General features: G+C 36.4%; 1 protein-coding gene and 1 pseudogene across 1 annotated transcript; one reads left to right on the forward strand and one right to left on the reverse strand.

Moving 5' to 3' along the window:
• Window positions 1-8,483: 8,483 nt before the first annotated feature.
• On the forward strand, window positions 8,484-10,410 carry LOC113291457 (annotated as a pseudogene).
• LOC113289190 (WD40 repeat-containing protein HOS15-like) lies at window positions 10,405-15,701 on the reverse strand. The gene is made up of 13 exons (XM_026538386.1): window positions 15,506-15,701; window positions 14,871-15,016; window positions 14,381-14,755; window positions 14,257-14,303; window positions 13,903-14,053; window positions 13,708-13,771; window positions 13,040-13,204; window positions 12,825-12,946; window positions 11,707-11,781; window positions 11,408-11,461; window positions 11,225-11,298; window positions 10,937-11,008; window positions 10,405-10,775 (listed from the first exon to the last, which is right to left on the reverse strand). Exons 1-13 carry the CDS (start codon window positions 15,630-15,632, stop codon window positions 10,562-10,564), a joined length of 1,686 nt encoding a protein of 561 aa, XP_026394171.1. The 5' UTR covers window positions 15,633-15,701; the 3' UTR covers window positions 10,405-10,561.
• Window positions 15,702-17,324: the final 1,623 nt, after the last annotated feature.

A 17,324-nucleotide genomic window follows, 5' to 3' on the forward strand; every position in this document is an offset into this window, starting at 1 on the left:
ATTTTGTTTCGAATATCTGTGGTGAGCAAGATTTCGTTCACCTCAACACAACCTAATTGTATTGAAAGTGCATCCTCACCAATAAGCCCCAGTAAATGCGGTGAAGATTGCAAAAGAATTGGGGTTGTTTGGTAATTTTTGAATAGGTGAAACAATTTATTGTTTCAAGCTGAGTCTAACTCGCTTACATATTTCTCGAAATATGTGTTGGTAAGCTTTCACTTTACCAAAATTCATCTTTACCTAATGACAAAAGTCATGTTATGTTTCAATCACTTTGAAAATTCCTCTGATGAAAAATGGTTTGTGAATAACAACTATATAACGTCCTATGAGAATGTTTCAATGATTGAAATGAGAGTTTAGACTATATAACCATTCGGAGGATATAAGCATTGTTGTGGAAACACATATATGTATAAGTCCTTATTGATTGAACCAAAGTTTGCGAACTTTGTTGATCAAGTAAACCGGAGTAGTGCATGAGATAAGTCCGCGAACGCAGTCCGCGAACTGGCGAAGTTCTCAAACCCGAGAATTTCTGCTGGAGTTTGTGAACTCCTTCCAGGAACTTAAGTCCGCGAACTTGAGTTGGTTATATTTAAAAACGATTGTTCTTGAACTCATGTTTAAATAAACTAAGGAATGCTTTTGCAAACCGTGGCTATAAAGTTCATGAACCGATTCGAGTGAATCAAATCGTTTTTGCTTCGATTTTTTCTTGTGTAGTTGCATAAGATTTCCTTGCAATTGAACAACTCTCTAACTAGTTCATTTGAGTCATTTGAACTAGTTATGGTGAAGGAGAATATGGTTGAATACCACGCGTATGATTCTTAATTACCTAACTTGAGGTGTGATTGAAATTCTTATGTATAACAGGTTAGAAGCAATAATCAATTCCATGGATGTTGGTTTTTATTGTCAAAGAATCTTTTTCATACTCTTATGGTAACCATTCTTGGTGTAAATCCTTATGGAAAAGGTTATTCTTCTTCTAATCATATCAATTCTTGTGTATACAAGTGTGTATCTTAGAAAATATGATCACAATACATGATCTTCATGATTATATATTGTGTATTGTTACCATGATATAGTTCTATTGTTTCTAGTAACATGATCTCATGAGAGACTTTCAATGATTGGTTCTTAACTCTATCTCCTTGTAGGGTTTTCTAAAATCCAATATATAAATCCTTATCTCTGTGTAAGGTCACTCTTGTTGTTCTTTCGGGATTGACATCTTATGGGGGAGAGTTCTTAAATGAACTTGTGCTTAATTGCTATATCTTTGAGGGGATAAGCGGTTGTGGAACATGTAGGGGTTAACTTGTATCTTAATAAACTCCTTGATGAAGTCACTAAGTATCGACTCTGTGATATCATCTAAATAAGTTGATATGTTTTCCTTTGGTCAAGAAGTTCCTCTATGGAAATTTCATTATGATCCCACAAGTTTTTCGTACCTTTGCCAATTTATATTGACAAAAAGGGGAGAATTATTGTAGTTCAAACTACATATACATATGGTTTACGGATCATTATGTAAGCGGGAGTGGTTTTCATGTTGAGATGAAGTATTGACTAAGGGGGGGTGATACATATCACCGTGTTATTGTCAAAGTTGATATACAATTGAACTTTGAAGCTTTGTAATAATACTATGATGGATCTTCAACAAGTATAGGATGAGCACACTCATAGTTGAAGAACCAAAGAAATCAAGCATGTAGGATTTTGGTTTTGTCAAGTACAATCCATATGTAAAATGGTTTTGTCACTAAAATTAACAAAGGGGGAGATTTTTAGAGCACTGCTCGGTTGAACCCACTAGCGTTGGTATGTCAAGTTAGTTGTCATTTTTAGTTGCCAAAATGCATTCATGATTTAGGTCTAAGAAGTTGAATCGAAGCTATCCTTAAAGGATGAATATTGAAGATTGAAGACTACAAGAATACATCAACAAGTACTTCATCAATAAAGGTATGTGATTGATTTCATTTGGATTCTTGTTCAATTCTACCTTTCTAATCTATCAAGATAAATGCTCACTCTATGGAACAATTCCAATGACGGTAAATGTACATTTATGTATATATGCTTGAGGTTATTTGATTCATGACCTTGGAGACAATAACCTTTATCCTTATAAATAATCTCACGTTATAATGAATGTGCTTACGAGTCCAACGAGCCAAGAATCACTCAATTCCGAGTTATAACGATGAAGTTATGAGTGATTTATTTAAGTTCGTTAGTAGGAAACAACCCATGGGCTATTTGTAATAGTTCACGGACTTGGGCCCAATTACGTGACTAAAAGCTATTTTTGGTGAAGTTGGTGATGTTTCCTTGTCTAGGAAGGATGGCTATTAATCCAAACATATTTGATTACTATATTAAAGTGTTTGTGATAACTTTTAATTCCTTCCTAAGTTCAAATGTAATTTATTCACATAAAGAAATACTTGCTAATTAATTATTTATTTAATTATTTATGCATAATATTTGTAACTTAGGAAAGAATCCCACAATTAGGAGAGTCTTGAAAAAGGAAAATAGCCTAAACCCTAGCTTAGTTTTCAAGCTAACTTTTCACTATAAATAAAGGGTTCATGAGTTTACACGTTTTCATCCCCTTTGGAAAATTGGCGTAAGCTTTGCAGGTTGTTTCCATGTCTTCTGTTCTTCGTGAACAAGGGTGAGATAAAAGTCTTTGTATTGGGGATCACAAAGCCAAGTTGGATTAAATCTTCGTGATTGATTATACAACTTGTAATCTAGGTTTTTCACCTCTTGTCTATTCTAAGGTTTTCTCTTCTGATATAAAACCATTCAAGAGTTGTTGATCATAGACCCTGGGTTTTGGTAGATTTCAGTTTCCGATCGTATACCAACACTTGTTAGTCGAAATCGGAGACTAGAAAACTTCTTTTGAGGCATTTCGTAAAAATCCTTGAGAATTTTTAAACAAGATATCTCTAGATTTATTCTAGTTGTTCTTGTGGTAGAATAATTAGGTTTCTCTTTCTTTATTGAAGATTATAATAATCCATAATCTACACGTTTGTTTTGATATTACTTTTACCTAGTAATTATTTTTATCAAAATAAACATAAGATTTCCAAAACCTTGATTCACATCTAAAGGGAAATCAAACCGGTGTTTTTTGCAAACAAAATATCAAATCGTATCAATCGTATTGGTGTATCTTCTAAAGAGAACCTTGGGTTCTGCTAGAATATTTGCGTGAAGAATTTCTAAAGAGAATCGGTATTCTGCTAGGAGTTCTACAAGTGCTGAAGTAAGTATTACATCTAGTCCGAATAGGTAGGAAATTGGTGTAACAACTGATAATCAGTGTGTGTTTATTCTGGACTAGGTCCCGGGGTTTTTCTGCATTTGCGGTTTCCTCGTTAACAAAATTTCTGGTATATGTGTTATTTCTTTTCCGCATTATATTCTTATATAATTGAAATATCACAGGTTATATGTAAGTTCAATCAATTTTGAATCCGACCTTTGGGTTGTTGATTAAACTGATTGATACTTGGATCTTGGTTTTTGATACCGTCCGAGTTATTTCTTATATTTAATCGGTCTCACAAATTTCTATTTGTTTGATTGCGGATTGAATTGAGAGATTGAGATTTAAATCTTTGATATAATTTTCTTAAGATTGAGTATGACTGTCTAGTTGATTCTCTTGAAAGTATATTGGAGTTAGTCCATACATATTTCCAAACGAATTATTGGGTGTGGTTGTTGTACCCCCGCTTTTTCAGGACTAAACTCAGATATAATTTCGAGAGTTCAACTTAACGAATGTCAATCAGGAAAGCTATGAAGATCTTATCTCTTTCTCTCACAATCGGAATGATACGAAAACTAGTCCTTGACCTGATTATACCGTGAGAGTACTTGGACGATTACAAATATCAATATCCAAGAATCAATCAAGTCGTATCCAACAATTGCGATGGACTTATCTACTTGAATTGATTTTAACGTACAACCTGTGATATTTAAATTATAAAGATAGATACTATAATACGGAAAAGAAATAACATAGACACCAGAAATTTTGTTAACGAGGAAACCACAAATGCAGAAAAACCTCAGGACCTAATCCATACTTAAATACAAAACTGTATTAAGCAGCTACAGACACTGGCCTACTATCAGAACTTCGGACTGGAATGCAGTTAAGACCGAATTAAACCGTCACAACAATTTAGTTACAGTCGCGCTACTTATGCCTCTTGAATCCCAGCAGGACTTTGCGAAATGGATTCCCTTAGCTGACGTCTTTTACATCCTAAGAGTTGCTTCAACTTAATTGAAGACTTTAAGCCAATCTGCCTCCCAAAGATAAGTTGGTTTCAACTTTGAGGATATTTGTATGTCAAGAACCTTTAATTTTATGGCCATGTGGATTTAGGATCCTACCTGTAGAGATATAATAGCTAATTCTTGGTCTGTCAATGTGGCGGGATCCCCTACCTATAAGCTTATAGCTAAACTTTTAAATACTAAGAAAGGCCTTCACAATTGGAATAAATCCTCCTTTGGCAATATACAAACCAGTATCTCTTCTACTAGAGAGGAACTTGCTGGAGTTCAAACTTCCAGTCCAACTGACTATAACTCCATTTCCAGAATTAAAGCCAGATTGGAATATCTCTATAATTTAGAGGAACTATACTGGAAGGATAAATCTAGAGAGGTGTGGCTTATGGAAGGAGATAGAAATTCTCTCTATTTTCATAGAGTCACTCTTTTCAGAAGAAAAAGAAATGTCATTAGTTGGATTAAAGACTCTTCTGGTACTATTCTAACTGATAGAAATAGTATTGGAACTTCCTTTGTAGACTACTTTAAAACTCTTTACTCCTCTCACCCTCAACAGTGTCAGGATGAGATTCTTCAAGATGTTTCTGTTAAATTCTCAGATACTGACAATTCTCATCTGAATACTCCTTTAACTGCTGAGGTGATAAAAAAATGTTGTTTTCCAAATGGGGGGGAAAAGGCCCCTGTCCCTGATGGTTTCACTGGTCTGTTTTACCAAAAGCATTGGGATATTGTTGGTGAAGCTGTCATTGATATGACCCAGATCTTGTTTAGAACTGGGCATATAACTAAAGTTTTTAATCACACCAACATTTCTCTTATTCCTAAAGTTCCCCATGCTAAGTTGGTCTCTCAATTTAGACCTATAGGGTTTTGTAACTTTATTTAGAAGATCCTCTCTAAAACTCTGGTTAACATATTGAAACCTTTTATGAAGGCATTGCTGCCATAAAACTTGACATGTCTAAAGCTTATGATAAGATGAAATGGTATTTTCTTGAGAAAGTTTTAATTAAGATGGGTCTTTCTGACCATTGGATCAATCTCATACTTCAATGTGTTTCCTCTGTCTCTTATTCTATTCTTATTAATGGTAGCCCTACATGGCTCATAAAACCCGAGGGATGCCTAAGACAAGGAGACCCCCTGTCCCTTTACCTCTATATTATTTGCTCTGAGGCTCTATCTTCTTATATTGATGTTTTCTCTATGAAAGGTTTGGTTGAAGGAATAAAAGTGTGTTAAGATGCTCCTGCAATGACACATATTTTATTTGTTTATGATTCCTTACTATTTTCTAAAGCTACTTCCAGGGATTTCCAGACTATCAAAGAGTACCTTCAGAAGTACTGCTTGTCCTCTGGCCAAGAAATCAATTTTGATAAGTCTTGAATTCTATTTAGTAAAAAAATTCCTGAATCTTTAAAGAAACATCTTTATGATATTTTGGAGATAAAAAAAATAGGGACTTAGGAGAAAAATACCTAGGCACCCATACTTTTTTTCAAGGCTCTAAAATCCAAACCCATATGGGAATTCTCCAAGCCGTTGATGCCGGAATCTCTATTTGGCTTCATAAGATTCTGTCTCAGGATGCTAGAACTACTCTTATTAAATGTTATACTTCTTACTCTTTCTCTCTCTCCCTCTCTAGAAGAGAGCTGGTGACAATAAGCTCATTAATTTTCTTCTTTGATTACATACGTGCATACGTTCCCACACATTAGAACCAAATAATTGAACCAAAATGGAAAACGGAGGAATAATCAACCGTGGGGAATTGGTAGAGAACAGGAGAGTGATGAGTAGTCCACCAAGAAGAGGTAATAGAATCAAACTTGAGATTTGCAAGATTGTTGCGAAATCAATTAAGTCTCTTGTTACAGAAACTGCACTGGGTAGCAGAAAGAGAGATAAAGTAGCTCCAGATGCAGCAGAAGATCAGGAACACTCTGATTGAGATGATAATGAACACCCTTATCACTATCACATGCATGATCATCTATAGTACTGTACAAGTAAACTTTTATTTTCATGTTGTTGCTTTCATCCATTAAAGAGGGAATGTGTCGAATACATGTTTCATGTTGTGTTTCAGCCTATATGGAAATAAATTTTATTAAGACCCTTCGATGTTTAAGTTTAAAAGTAGAGTATTACACTATGAAGTTAAGAATTACGTTTTAGGTCAAGCCGTTGATGCCCTTCACCAAATGGGGGATTTCCTAATCCCTAAATATCTGTGCAGAAAAATGGATTCCCATTTCTGCAAGTTATGGTGGGGAGAAACTCTTGACCTAAAAGATAGGAAACTACATCTGCTGGGTTGGGATATTCTTTGTTGTCCTAAATCTGAAGGTGGTCTTGGATTTAGGAAATCTGAGTTAAATTATCTGGCCATGCTATCTAGAAATGCCTGGAGAATTATTGGGAATCTAAACTGCATGTTAGCTAATATTCTTAAAGTTAAATACTTTCCTAGGACTGATTTCTTAAATGTTAAATGTTCTGATAAATATTCTTGGACTTGGAAGTGTTTGCATGCTATAAAAGAGTTAATCAAACCTTTTATTTCTTGGATTATTGGATATGGTCAGTTCATTGACTTTTGGTGTGATAAATGGATTCCATCTTTGGGATCTGCCACACCTAATCCTCTTGTTCCACCTGACCCAAATATCAAAGTCTCTTAGTTTATTAATTATGTCACTAGATCTTGGGATGTTAATAGACTAAACAGCCACTTTGACGATGCTTTTGTTAAGAAGATTATCACTATTCCCTTAAGCCATCTATGCACTCCTGATAGGAGGGCTTGAGAACTTTCAAAGAATAGAAGATTTTCCTCTAAATCTGCTTACTTGGGACTTAGAGGACTTAGGACCTCCCCATGTAGTACTCTGTGGAAGTGCATTTAGAAAATTAGAGTTCCTTACAGAATTCAAGTTTTTACCTGGAAAGCTGCTAGAATTTCCCTACCAGCTAGGACTGTTGTGAATACTAGAATGCATATGCATACCTTTGATTGTTCTAGATATAATGACCCTCATGAATCTGTTATGCGTGCTTTAGTCCTTTGTCCTCTTACTAGTCATGTCTGGTTTATTTTTTCTTTATGTGCTAATACTCAGGCCTTTAGTAATAACTCCAATCTGGATTAGATTATGTTCTAGCTGGTTGATCCTGTCTCTAAGCTTCCTGATGAAGCTCAATGTTTATTTGTCTTTATCCTTTGGTCTCTTTGGAGAAGTGGGAGTTGTCTGGTTTTTCAAAATATTAAAGAAACTCATTTGGCTGTCTTTCATAGAGCTAGAGCCATGCTTTTAACTAGGAGGCATAATCTGCATATCTCTCTCATTATATCTATTGTGTATTGTGACAAATGGATGCCCCCTTCTATTGGCTGGATGAAATGCAATACTGATGGCGCCTATGATGATTTATCTGGGAACAATGGTGCAGGCTATGTGATGAGGGATTTTGCTAGCAAAGCCTCCTTTTGTGCGTCTATAATTTTTGAAGTAAACTCTGCTGAAGAAGCTGAAGCCAGAGCTATTTGGACAGTTTTGAAGAAAGCTATGGAGCAGAAGCTCACATATATCATCATTGAAAGTGATGCTAAGAATCTCATCGAACAATTTTCAGCTGGCGACTTTGATGCCGATTATTCTAGAACTGATACTATTTTTTAAGGATGTTCAACTTTTCTCTTCTAGTTTAGTTGTTTGTTTGTTTACTTTTCAACCTCGTTATTATAATTCGGTTGCCCATGAGCTTTTTCAATGGGCTAAAACTCACAAGTCCTCTATGTACTGGTTTGCTCCTCCAGTTTGGCTCTTGCCATCTGTTGAGGAGGATCATTAGCCTCTTTGAAGGCCGTTGCTTAAAAAAAAAAACAATTGTGTCAAGTGAAAAAGTAACCATGAACACCAAAGATTTCCAATCATTTTATGAAATTGCATGATTGCGTGAGGCTCCATTTTACCAAAAAAAAAAAATGGCCATAAAAATACTCCCTCCATCCGGCCCTCCGATCGGTCGGCCCAATAAAAATGACATGTTGGAAGGAAAAGTTTAGTTGGAGATAGTTGAGTTTAAATTCTGTTAAATCGAAGTACAATACCACCATGTCTACACCTGTCCCTTTTCCGGCTATCTCCACCACCTCAACACCTCTCCCATCTTCCCATAATCATCATTTTTTACCACCCGACCGAGCCACATTCCTCATCGAAAAATCGAAATCCATCCAAGTCCTCCAAATTCACGCCGCTCTTCTCCGTAACGGATTAGAGCGTCATCCAATCTTGAATTTCAAGCTCCAACGCTCTTACTCATCTCTAGGAAAACTCAATTATTCTGTTTCTCTTTTCAATCTTACTGATAACCCTAATGTCTTCTACTGGACCTCAATCATCCAGTCTCATACACTCCATGGCCTCCATCAGCAAGCGCTTCTTCTCTTCAGCCGAATGCTCGAAAATGAGGTCGACCCGAATCCATTTACATTCTCCTCTATCTTAAAATCATGTCCTCTTAAACCAGGTAAAGCACTTCATTCCCAAGCCATAAAGTTTGGACTGGATTCTGATGTGTATGTCAGAACTGCTCTATTGGATGTTTATGCGCGCGGTGGGGATATAATATCTGCTAGTCAGTTGTTTGATACTATGCCTGAGATGAGTTTAGTCTCTTTAACGGCTATGATCACTTGCAATGTGAAACATGGAAAAGTTGGTGGTGCTCGTAAACTGTTTGAAGGGATGGAAGAGAGGGATGTTGTTTGTTGGAATGTAATGATTGATGGATATACTCAAAATGGTGATTCTAATGAAGCTTTGGCTTTGTTTAGGCGAATGTTGTGGGCAAAATGTAAGCCTAATGAAGTCACTGTATTATCTGCTTGCGGGCAGCTTGGTGCATTGGAATCGGGTAGATGGATGCATTCTTACATTGATAGTATTGGGATTCGGCTCAACGCACATGTTGGAACTGCATTGATCGACATGTACTGTAAATGTGGAAGTGTGGAGGATGCTCGTGTGGTATTTGATATGATTATGAATAAAGATGTCATAGCTTGGAATGCTATGATTGTCGGGTACGCAATCCACGGATTCAGCCGGGAAGCATTAGAGTTATATTCGCAAATGTGTGAGTTGGGATTTCACCCATCTGATATAACTTACATAGGTCTTTTGCATGCTTGTAATCACGCCGGATTAGTTGCTGAGGGGCGAGCTTTTTTCCAATCAATGAAAGTGGAACATGGAATTGAACCCAAGATTGAGCATTATGGCTGTATGGTTGATCTTCTAGGTCGGGCAGGGATTTTGGATGAAGCATATGAGCTTGTTAAAGGTGTGCAAATTGATCCAGATCCTGTTCTTTGGGGAACGCTACTTGGTGCTTGTAAGCTCCATGGGAACATCGCTCTTGGAGAACATATTGCCCAATCCCTTGTCGATAGAGGTCTAGCAAACTCGGGAACATACATTCTCCTTTCAAATATGTATGCTGCAGCAGGAAATTGGGATGGAGTTGCAAGGATGAGAACACTGATGAAGGACCGCGAAGTTCAGAAGGAACCAGGGTGCAGCTCAATTGAAGTGAATAACAAGGTTCATGAATTTCTCGCCGGGGACGTAAAACATCTAAAGAGAAAAGAAATTTACAATATGTTGCAGGAGTTGAATTTACGATTAAAAGCTCATGGATATATTCCACAAACAGACATAGTACTATATGATGTAGGAGAGGCAGAAAGAAAGTTCTTAGTGTGCATAGTGAGAAGCTTGCCATTGCATTTGGTCTCATCAGTACTCAGCCTGGAACTCCAATTAAAATTGTGAAAAACCTCAGAGTTTGTTCAGACTGCCATACTGTGACCAAACTTATTTCAAAGATTACGAGTCGAAAGATTGTTGTTAGGGACCGCAATCGGTTTCACCATTTTGTTGATGGATCATGCTCTTGTGGGGATTATTGGTGAAGTGTGTGATTCTTCCCGAACTTGGGTTCCATCTGAATCAAAATTTGTCCAGAACATTGCAGTAAACTGTAATTTTGGTATTCAAACTTTTTGATTGTTTTTTTTACAAACTCTTCAGTTATTAATACTATTAAAACCTGTACAGACATTTGCCTATATTTCTTTTTGGAAGGAAGCACTTGTTCTGACGTTTCAAAGCAGCAAAGTATCTTGCTACATTCTCACATCCATGACACACACCCTGTTTTGAAAACATGCAGCAATCTTGGTACCTTCCTTATTCCAGGAGACTTCAAATATGCTACCCCTCCCTTGGTATGTTTTCACAATTCTCCCTTCCTTCACTGACCAGATGTTAACGTTACCCAAAGTTCCGCTTGCCAAAAACTCTCCATTTGGGCTGAATGAAACACAGTAAACAGGACCCCTGAACATGATTAGAGCAACAAGTAAGCCATATATATAATCAAAAAACAAAGAGCATAGTTAGCAAAGTTATCAAAAAGAAAAGGATCAAAATCATCTCTAGCTACGGCAGTATTACCAAAATCATGGTCTCAAAGAGATAGATATTTTGCTGGTTCATACCTGTCATTTAAGCTTCTGAGAAGGGTTCCAGCTTCTACATTCCATAGTTTTATTGTTGTGTCATACGATGCACTGTCAACATGATGAACTATTTCAGTGAAACTATGGCGGCAAAAAAGTTTTATCTTCTACTAAAAGAATCTAGAGCAGCAATGGTTCTTTTACAACAGTCTGGAGAATATGAGTTTAACACTCATCAGATGTTATGAGCGGGATAACGAGTTTGTCCACCTCAAACGTGTCCTACAGTTGAATGGGAAAAAAAACAACTGATGTTGCTGCTTATACCTTGCTAGTATAGGAGACTGGTTAGGGTTGCTTGTTCCAGGACCAGTAGGGCACCATTTAACAGCATATACCTCCTGAAAACCCCAAGTCTATGCTTGTGAGACACTTGTGAGGAAATGATACCAATAATACTGACACATAATAATGAATTAGTAACCATGTCAGAAAATGATTAGGCAGGACCTTGGTATGCTTCTTTAAGTCATGGACGTACTCATCTTGATTTATACTCCAAATCTGCATTGGAAAAATTAAATAGATTACGGATCGTGAAATTCCATGACTAGAAAAGGCTAAGAAATGTGAGAACATATTTATACTATAAACACTGATCAAGGAAATAAGGAAAGCAGGGATGTATGAAATCCAATAGTCCTGAATGACAATTAAACAATTAACCAATCCAAGCAAAAGACATCTATGTCCTGCTTCTATTAAGAGATTAAATACATAATATTGGGACAAATATTTGCAGAAATTACCTTTACCGTGCCATCATCAGAGCAAGAAGCCAACAGAGAACCAGATGCATCCCATTTTACAGAATTGACCTCTCCCTGAAATAGAACAGAGGGAGAATTAGATCAATACTAATATTAAACAAGTGCAACCAACGAACATTTCAGATAAGAGAATAACCTCAAATCCTGGCATCATCTTTTCCAACTTATATAGAACCACTGATATGCTATTTCATTATTATCAGGATATACTCACTAATTACTTTCAAATTCCAACATTGTTGAAACTGAAAGAAACCCATTAAAGATTGCTTACACCAACATATAGCCTATGAAAAACAGCAAAGGAGCTGCATGATACAGCAGCATAGTAGGATGTATATAACACATTAGGTAAATCCTACGGATAACTAAGAGGACGAGAATCCATCATTATTTATAATGCTTGCCTAACGAAAAAGAGGAGCCAACTCTTTAACCTCAAGTAAAGCTCCCGATTCTCGAAGGTCATCCAACTTATAGATTCCTTACATGACGATGAGAAGGATTACCAAAATACAAACCTCCTCGCTTCTAGGAAAGGTAAAATAAAGGATATTATTTTTTTTCTTAAACAAAAAGGCCAGGTATTATGTTTCAAGAGAATATGATTTGAATGGAGTAGCATCCAACAAATGCCACGAAAGCTATGATGAGTTCGGATAGATCATCTACTTACTATCAGCACCCTAAATAGAAGGCTACCCATTGCCCATGTAAGCACATATTGGCAACAAGATAAAACAATAGAGGCTCAGCAGCTCATTAGTGATGCTTCACGGGGATCTGAACAGAGATATACTCACAGGAACTACTTATGGTAGGATTAACTTACTATGTAGCTTAACCAATCCCTTTGTAACTGCGTGATTCTTACACTTGGTGAACCTAGCAGGTCACTTCCTCCATACAAGTCACAACCTTACTAAAAGTATACAACCAACTAGTATCTTGCCAATTTTTTCAAGTCGTTGTGAGTCAACTCCAGTGCACAATAAAAGTCAAGGAGCCTTGATAGAGCAGAAATACTCATTACCGATACAAAATAGATGCGGTTTAAAATGAACAGTAAAGAATAAATTAGTTGAGGAATAACAAACCTTATGCCCCAAAAAGGTTTTAACAGGATGATTCTCTCCAACCTTGCAAACGTTTATTTTGGTGTCAGCTGAGCTCGTTGCAAATGTGTCGCAATCCCGCCAATCAACATCCATGACTCGATCTGCAATGACAGATACAGACGTTAATCTTGACATGGCCGGTGGACAGTGAGAAGAACAGATAAAATTTGAACATTAATATTTAAGGGACTAACCAGAGTGAAATTCAAATTTTTGAGTCCGTCTTAAGGTATCCATTCGCCACCGCCACACAATAGCAGTTCCATCGAAACTTCCAGTAAGAAGATTATTACCCTCTTTGTTCCATTTTATACAGAGGATTGGCCCTCTATGATTGCTCAAGGTGGCCCTTAGCTCTCCTGATTAGAATAAAAAGATGAAAAGGTAGCAATTAAACATCTAAAATGAACAAAATCTAGCCAGTTCTTTGAAGTCATGAATCAACACAATGTCAGTATATGACTTTGTAAAAGCAATACGATGCAGTATAGTTCAGTGGTTTTATCCACTGATCATTTAGGAGATCTTCTTAGAATTTTTCCCCTGAAAACTTCTTAATAAGCAATTTGAATGCAAAGCAGGTGTAAAAGTCAAGTAACCTAGAATTTGACTTAGACTCCACAATACCAGGAAATCACAATACCCACATGGAAGTGTAAATCACCGTTAACCACACTAAGCTGAACTCTTCCAAATGCAAGCACCGAATCACTAACAACCTATAATCACTATCTGGAATCCGGTGAAGTACAAGATAAAACATTTAAAGCAATGAGCTCAGTGCTGCAACATGGTTGCCTATTAATATTATAGAAAATGCAATTGGAATTAAACAAAAATTAATCTTGTCAAAACAGTGTACCATCTCTACTCCATATCCTTGCTTTTGCATCTACTGAAGCTGTCGCAAGTAATGTCCCCTCTCCCTGAATGTCAAAGTTTAACAGTAAATATATCAAACCCGCCAACAATAACATACATATGCGGAAGTAGAACAGTACTTAACATCAAGTTGGGATTATTCAGTGTATGCAACAACAAAAATTATCACACTCACATTCCAGTCAAGCGCTGTAACATCCCGGGTGGTCTGATTCATGTCACCCTTACAGTGTTCCAGCACTATTTCATTTTGACGCCCATTCTGCATCTTAGAGCCACAAGGACCATCCAAAATTGTCCAAATCCTTGCTGTGGAGTCTTTCGACCTGAACAAATGGAAGAATGTATAATGAAGGACATTTAAGCACAGGTATTGAATAATCACTATGGATACCGGATCCATCTGTCAGTCTCAAGTTTAATAACTAACTTGTCATCTAAAGTCCAAGCTAAAACCCTAAGGCACATACATAATTTTTCTAAGATTATGATCAAATGTATATGTTCTGACAGAGTGTCGTATACCTACACTGATGCGAGAAGTGAACCAACTGGGTCCCACGCACAAGCAAAAACCTGAAGGGGTAAATATAAGATAAGTAGAAAGAAATAATAAAAGTACTACTAAAAGACAAAATGTGTCCAAAACAAACCTCAGAAGAATGTCCTTCAAAGACAGTTACATCAGAACTAGGAATCTTACTAGCCAAACATGGTACACGCGTGGATAGTTCCACTTTACTAGCTTCTTGGTCTTTCCACTTTACTAGCTTCTTTTTCTTAGGTTTCCTCTCCTTATCCTTTTCAGGCCTTCCGCCAATTCCTTGTTTTACCTTCTCGTTTCCTCGTTGGTGTTCCAGTTGTTGCTCTTGATCAAATCCCATAGATTTCCCTCCATTCCTCTCCCTCTGTCTCTGAATTTTGGCTTTCTTTTCTTTTACAATTTGCAGCAGTTCAGGCACTTCCTTGGTTATAAGATCCAGAGGTTGTATAAATGAAAAATCATCATCAACACTTGAATCACACTTCTGAAAAGCAAGCAACCATCAGCATCCAGAAGATTAAAAAAAATAAACTTAAAATCTTTGAAGTAACAATAGAAAGCATATTTTATCAAATACAAAAATCAATTCATGCACATACCTCCATCGCATTCACTTCCAACTCCACATATTGAAGTCCTTTCTGCACAATTTTCACAAGTGAACCTGGTGGAATTAAATTTCCATCAATAGGACTCTTGTTCAACCCTGCCTCATATCCCAATGCAAATGCTGTGTGTGTGAAACCTGAAAGAGGGTAGTACAAATATTTTCATAATACAAGATAATTCAACAAACAAACTTCTAGAAAAGCTCTTCAAACAGAAAAAATAGCGAAATTTTGGGGAAAGGTCAGAAGTTATTCAAGATTTCGACCAAATTCAACTAAATTCCTTCCAATTTTAATCCCAGCAACCTATCAATTCCAAAACTTGCAGTTCATTGTCAAGAACCAAACTAAGAACTACTCCAATATCTTTACCAGTTCTTAAAAATATTTACACCTAACTCATCAAAATTAGTGAAACTTGTGAAGAGCAATTCAGATTCAAGATTTCCACCAAATTTAACTAAATTTCTTCCCATTTTAATCCTAAAACCCTAACAATTCCAAAACTTGCAGTTGATCTTCAAGAATCAAGCAAGAACTACTCCAATATCTTTAACTTAATCATTACTAAACCATTCAAAACCCTAAAACACAACAAAAAAACCCTAACTACGAACAAAACATACCTGATTCAGTGAGATAACGAAAGACGAGAGCATTCAACTCTGCTGAATTAAGAGGATTCATTGTAGCAAAAGCCTGTTCGAGTTGATTTCTTGGGAAGACAAAGAGAGTAGGAAGAAGAAGGATCATGAGCAAAATTGAGATTTTGGAAACACTAAAAAAAGGGTTTTTATAGATTTTGGAGTCTGTCTAACTGATATACCGATATTATCGTTAGAAAGGAATTTTACGAGATTTCTTTAATAAATTGGGGAAATTTATGACGGTAATGTTAAGGTGTATCAGATGTTGATTATTTTGTATATGGCTGTAGGTGAGATGATGGCGCGTCGGGTGGATGCTGTGAGATTGGGGCCACAAGGTGATGCTGTTCAATGGATCGGGATGATGTATTCTCAAGGTTGGTGAGGATGCCTGCTCTCCCGCCAGGATAATTTTTTGAAAAGTATTTTTTTACCCTGCATGAACTTTATTAAACTGCTAAAAAGTTGTTGCTGATACACGAAGATTCATCAATTATAATCAGACTAATAGGATACGAATCTACATCAACATGAAAAAGGAGCAGAATGTGAACAACAGTATTCGAATTGGAGTTACGTCGCTGGCAGATGTTGGAGTTGAAGGTTTAAAGGTTTTCGATAAGAAAAATTGTATTTTTGATGGGGACGATAGTGTCTGTAGGAACTTAGTTGGCGGTGGGGTTCGATGCAATTGATTGAAGGTGCTAGTCAAGCATTTGTTTCCATCTGTTGAGGTGTATCGCCGAAGCGAATCTGTCCATCTGTTGTTTTTCCGGCTTGATCCGTAACTTCTAAAGGAGTCCACAAACACACAACTAAAAGAGAGAATAGAGGAAATACATAATATGGAAAATAAATGTACATAATTGAAATAGACTCTAGAAAGTAAATGCAAACTAATACAAGTAGCACTCCTAAGCTAGTACTGACTAATGGACAGCTATATATATATTACAAGATTACATGAAAATTAAAGTTGTAGCGAGAGAAACAAAGATGGGTACCGGCCCTTTAAAAACGTAATTATTTCGCCTGATGTTGTGACATGATTGATTAAAAAAAACGGGATGTCTTTATTGGTAAATGTGTTCAGTCGATGAGATTTTCAATGATGGTTGCTGAGAGTACTCATTTTTCTTGGTGTTTGTACCGTTTGGTTCTTCGAGAAAAAATCTTGGCAAAACTACAGAAAAATTCTTCATAACTATTTCAAATTATCTAATTCTTGAATCTTGCCTTAAGAAAGGAACCATACCAAGATGAAATTCAACTTTAACAATCTTGGCATAACACAAGAACCATAGCATGAGGAAACTCAATCTTAAGATTCAACTGTAAACCAAAGCGCACAACCAGAAACCTAACCTGAACCTTCCAAACTAAAAATCAAAGCATAATTTAGCTAAGGATTATAATTTGTACGGATAAAGAAACCACCAACAACATAAATCTTCCAGAAACATCGAGCCAAAGCAAAAGTTTAGTGGGTTACATAAAAAAGTATTACTTTTCAAATTTCAAATCCATTGAAATATAAGGTAGTGGGTTAACTGTGAAACACCATACCAGAGAACAATTATGGTGCCATAGGGTAAGCTAAGAGAACGAGATAATGATTAAAAACAAGTCAAATTAAGGAAGAAAACACAGGTATAGATAATTTTTTATGAAAATTATAAACAATTCTTTAATAGAATCAATATCCATTATTAATAAAAAGGTTTTCAAAGGATTTCAACATGACGGTCAATGAGGTGTAGCAGGATCAAAGATAGAAAGAAAGAACATTGAATAATAG

Source organism: Papaver somniferum, chromosome 6, assembly GCF_003573695.1.
Source record: "Papaver somniferum cultivar HN1 chromosome 6, ASM357369v1, whole genome shotgun sequence".
In the NCBI taxonomy this organism is placed as follows: Eukaryota; Viridiplantae; Streptophyta; class Magnoliopsida; order Ranunculales; family Papaveraceae; genus Papaver; species Papaver somniferum.

What these genes read in the sequence shown, in the direction of transcription:
- LOC113289190 (XM_026538386.1), bottom strand. Translation starts at nt 15,632, where the DNA reads ATGATCCTTCTTCTTCCTACTCTCTTTGTCTTCCCAAGAAATCAACTC. An exon ending in AAGGATATGGAGTAGAGATG is followed by an intron (nt 13,205 to 13,707) that starts GTACACTGTTTT and finishes TATTCTAATCAG; the next exon opens with GAGAGCTAAGGGCCACCTTG. An exon ending in CTGATGATGGCACGGTAAAG is followed by an intron (nt 11,462 to 11,706) that starts GTAATTTCTGCA and finishes TTTCCAATGCAG; the next exon opens with ATTTGGAGTATAAATCAAGA.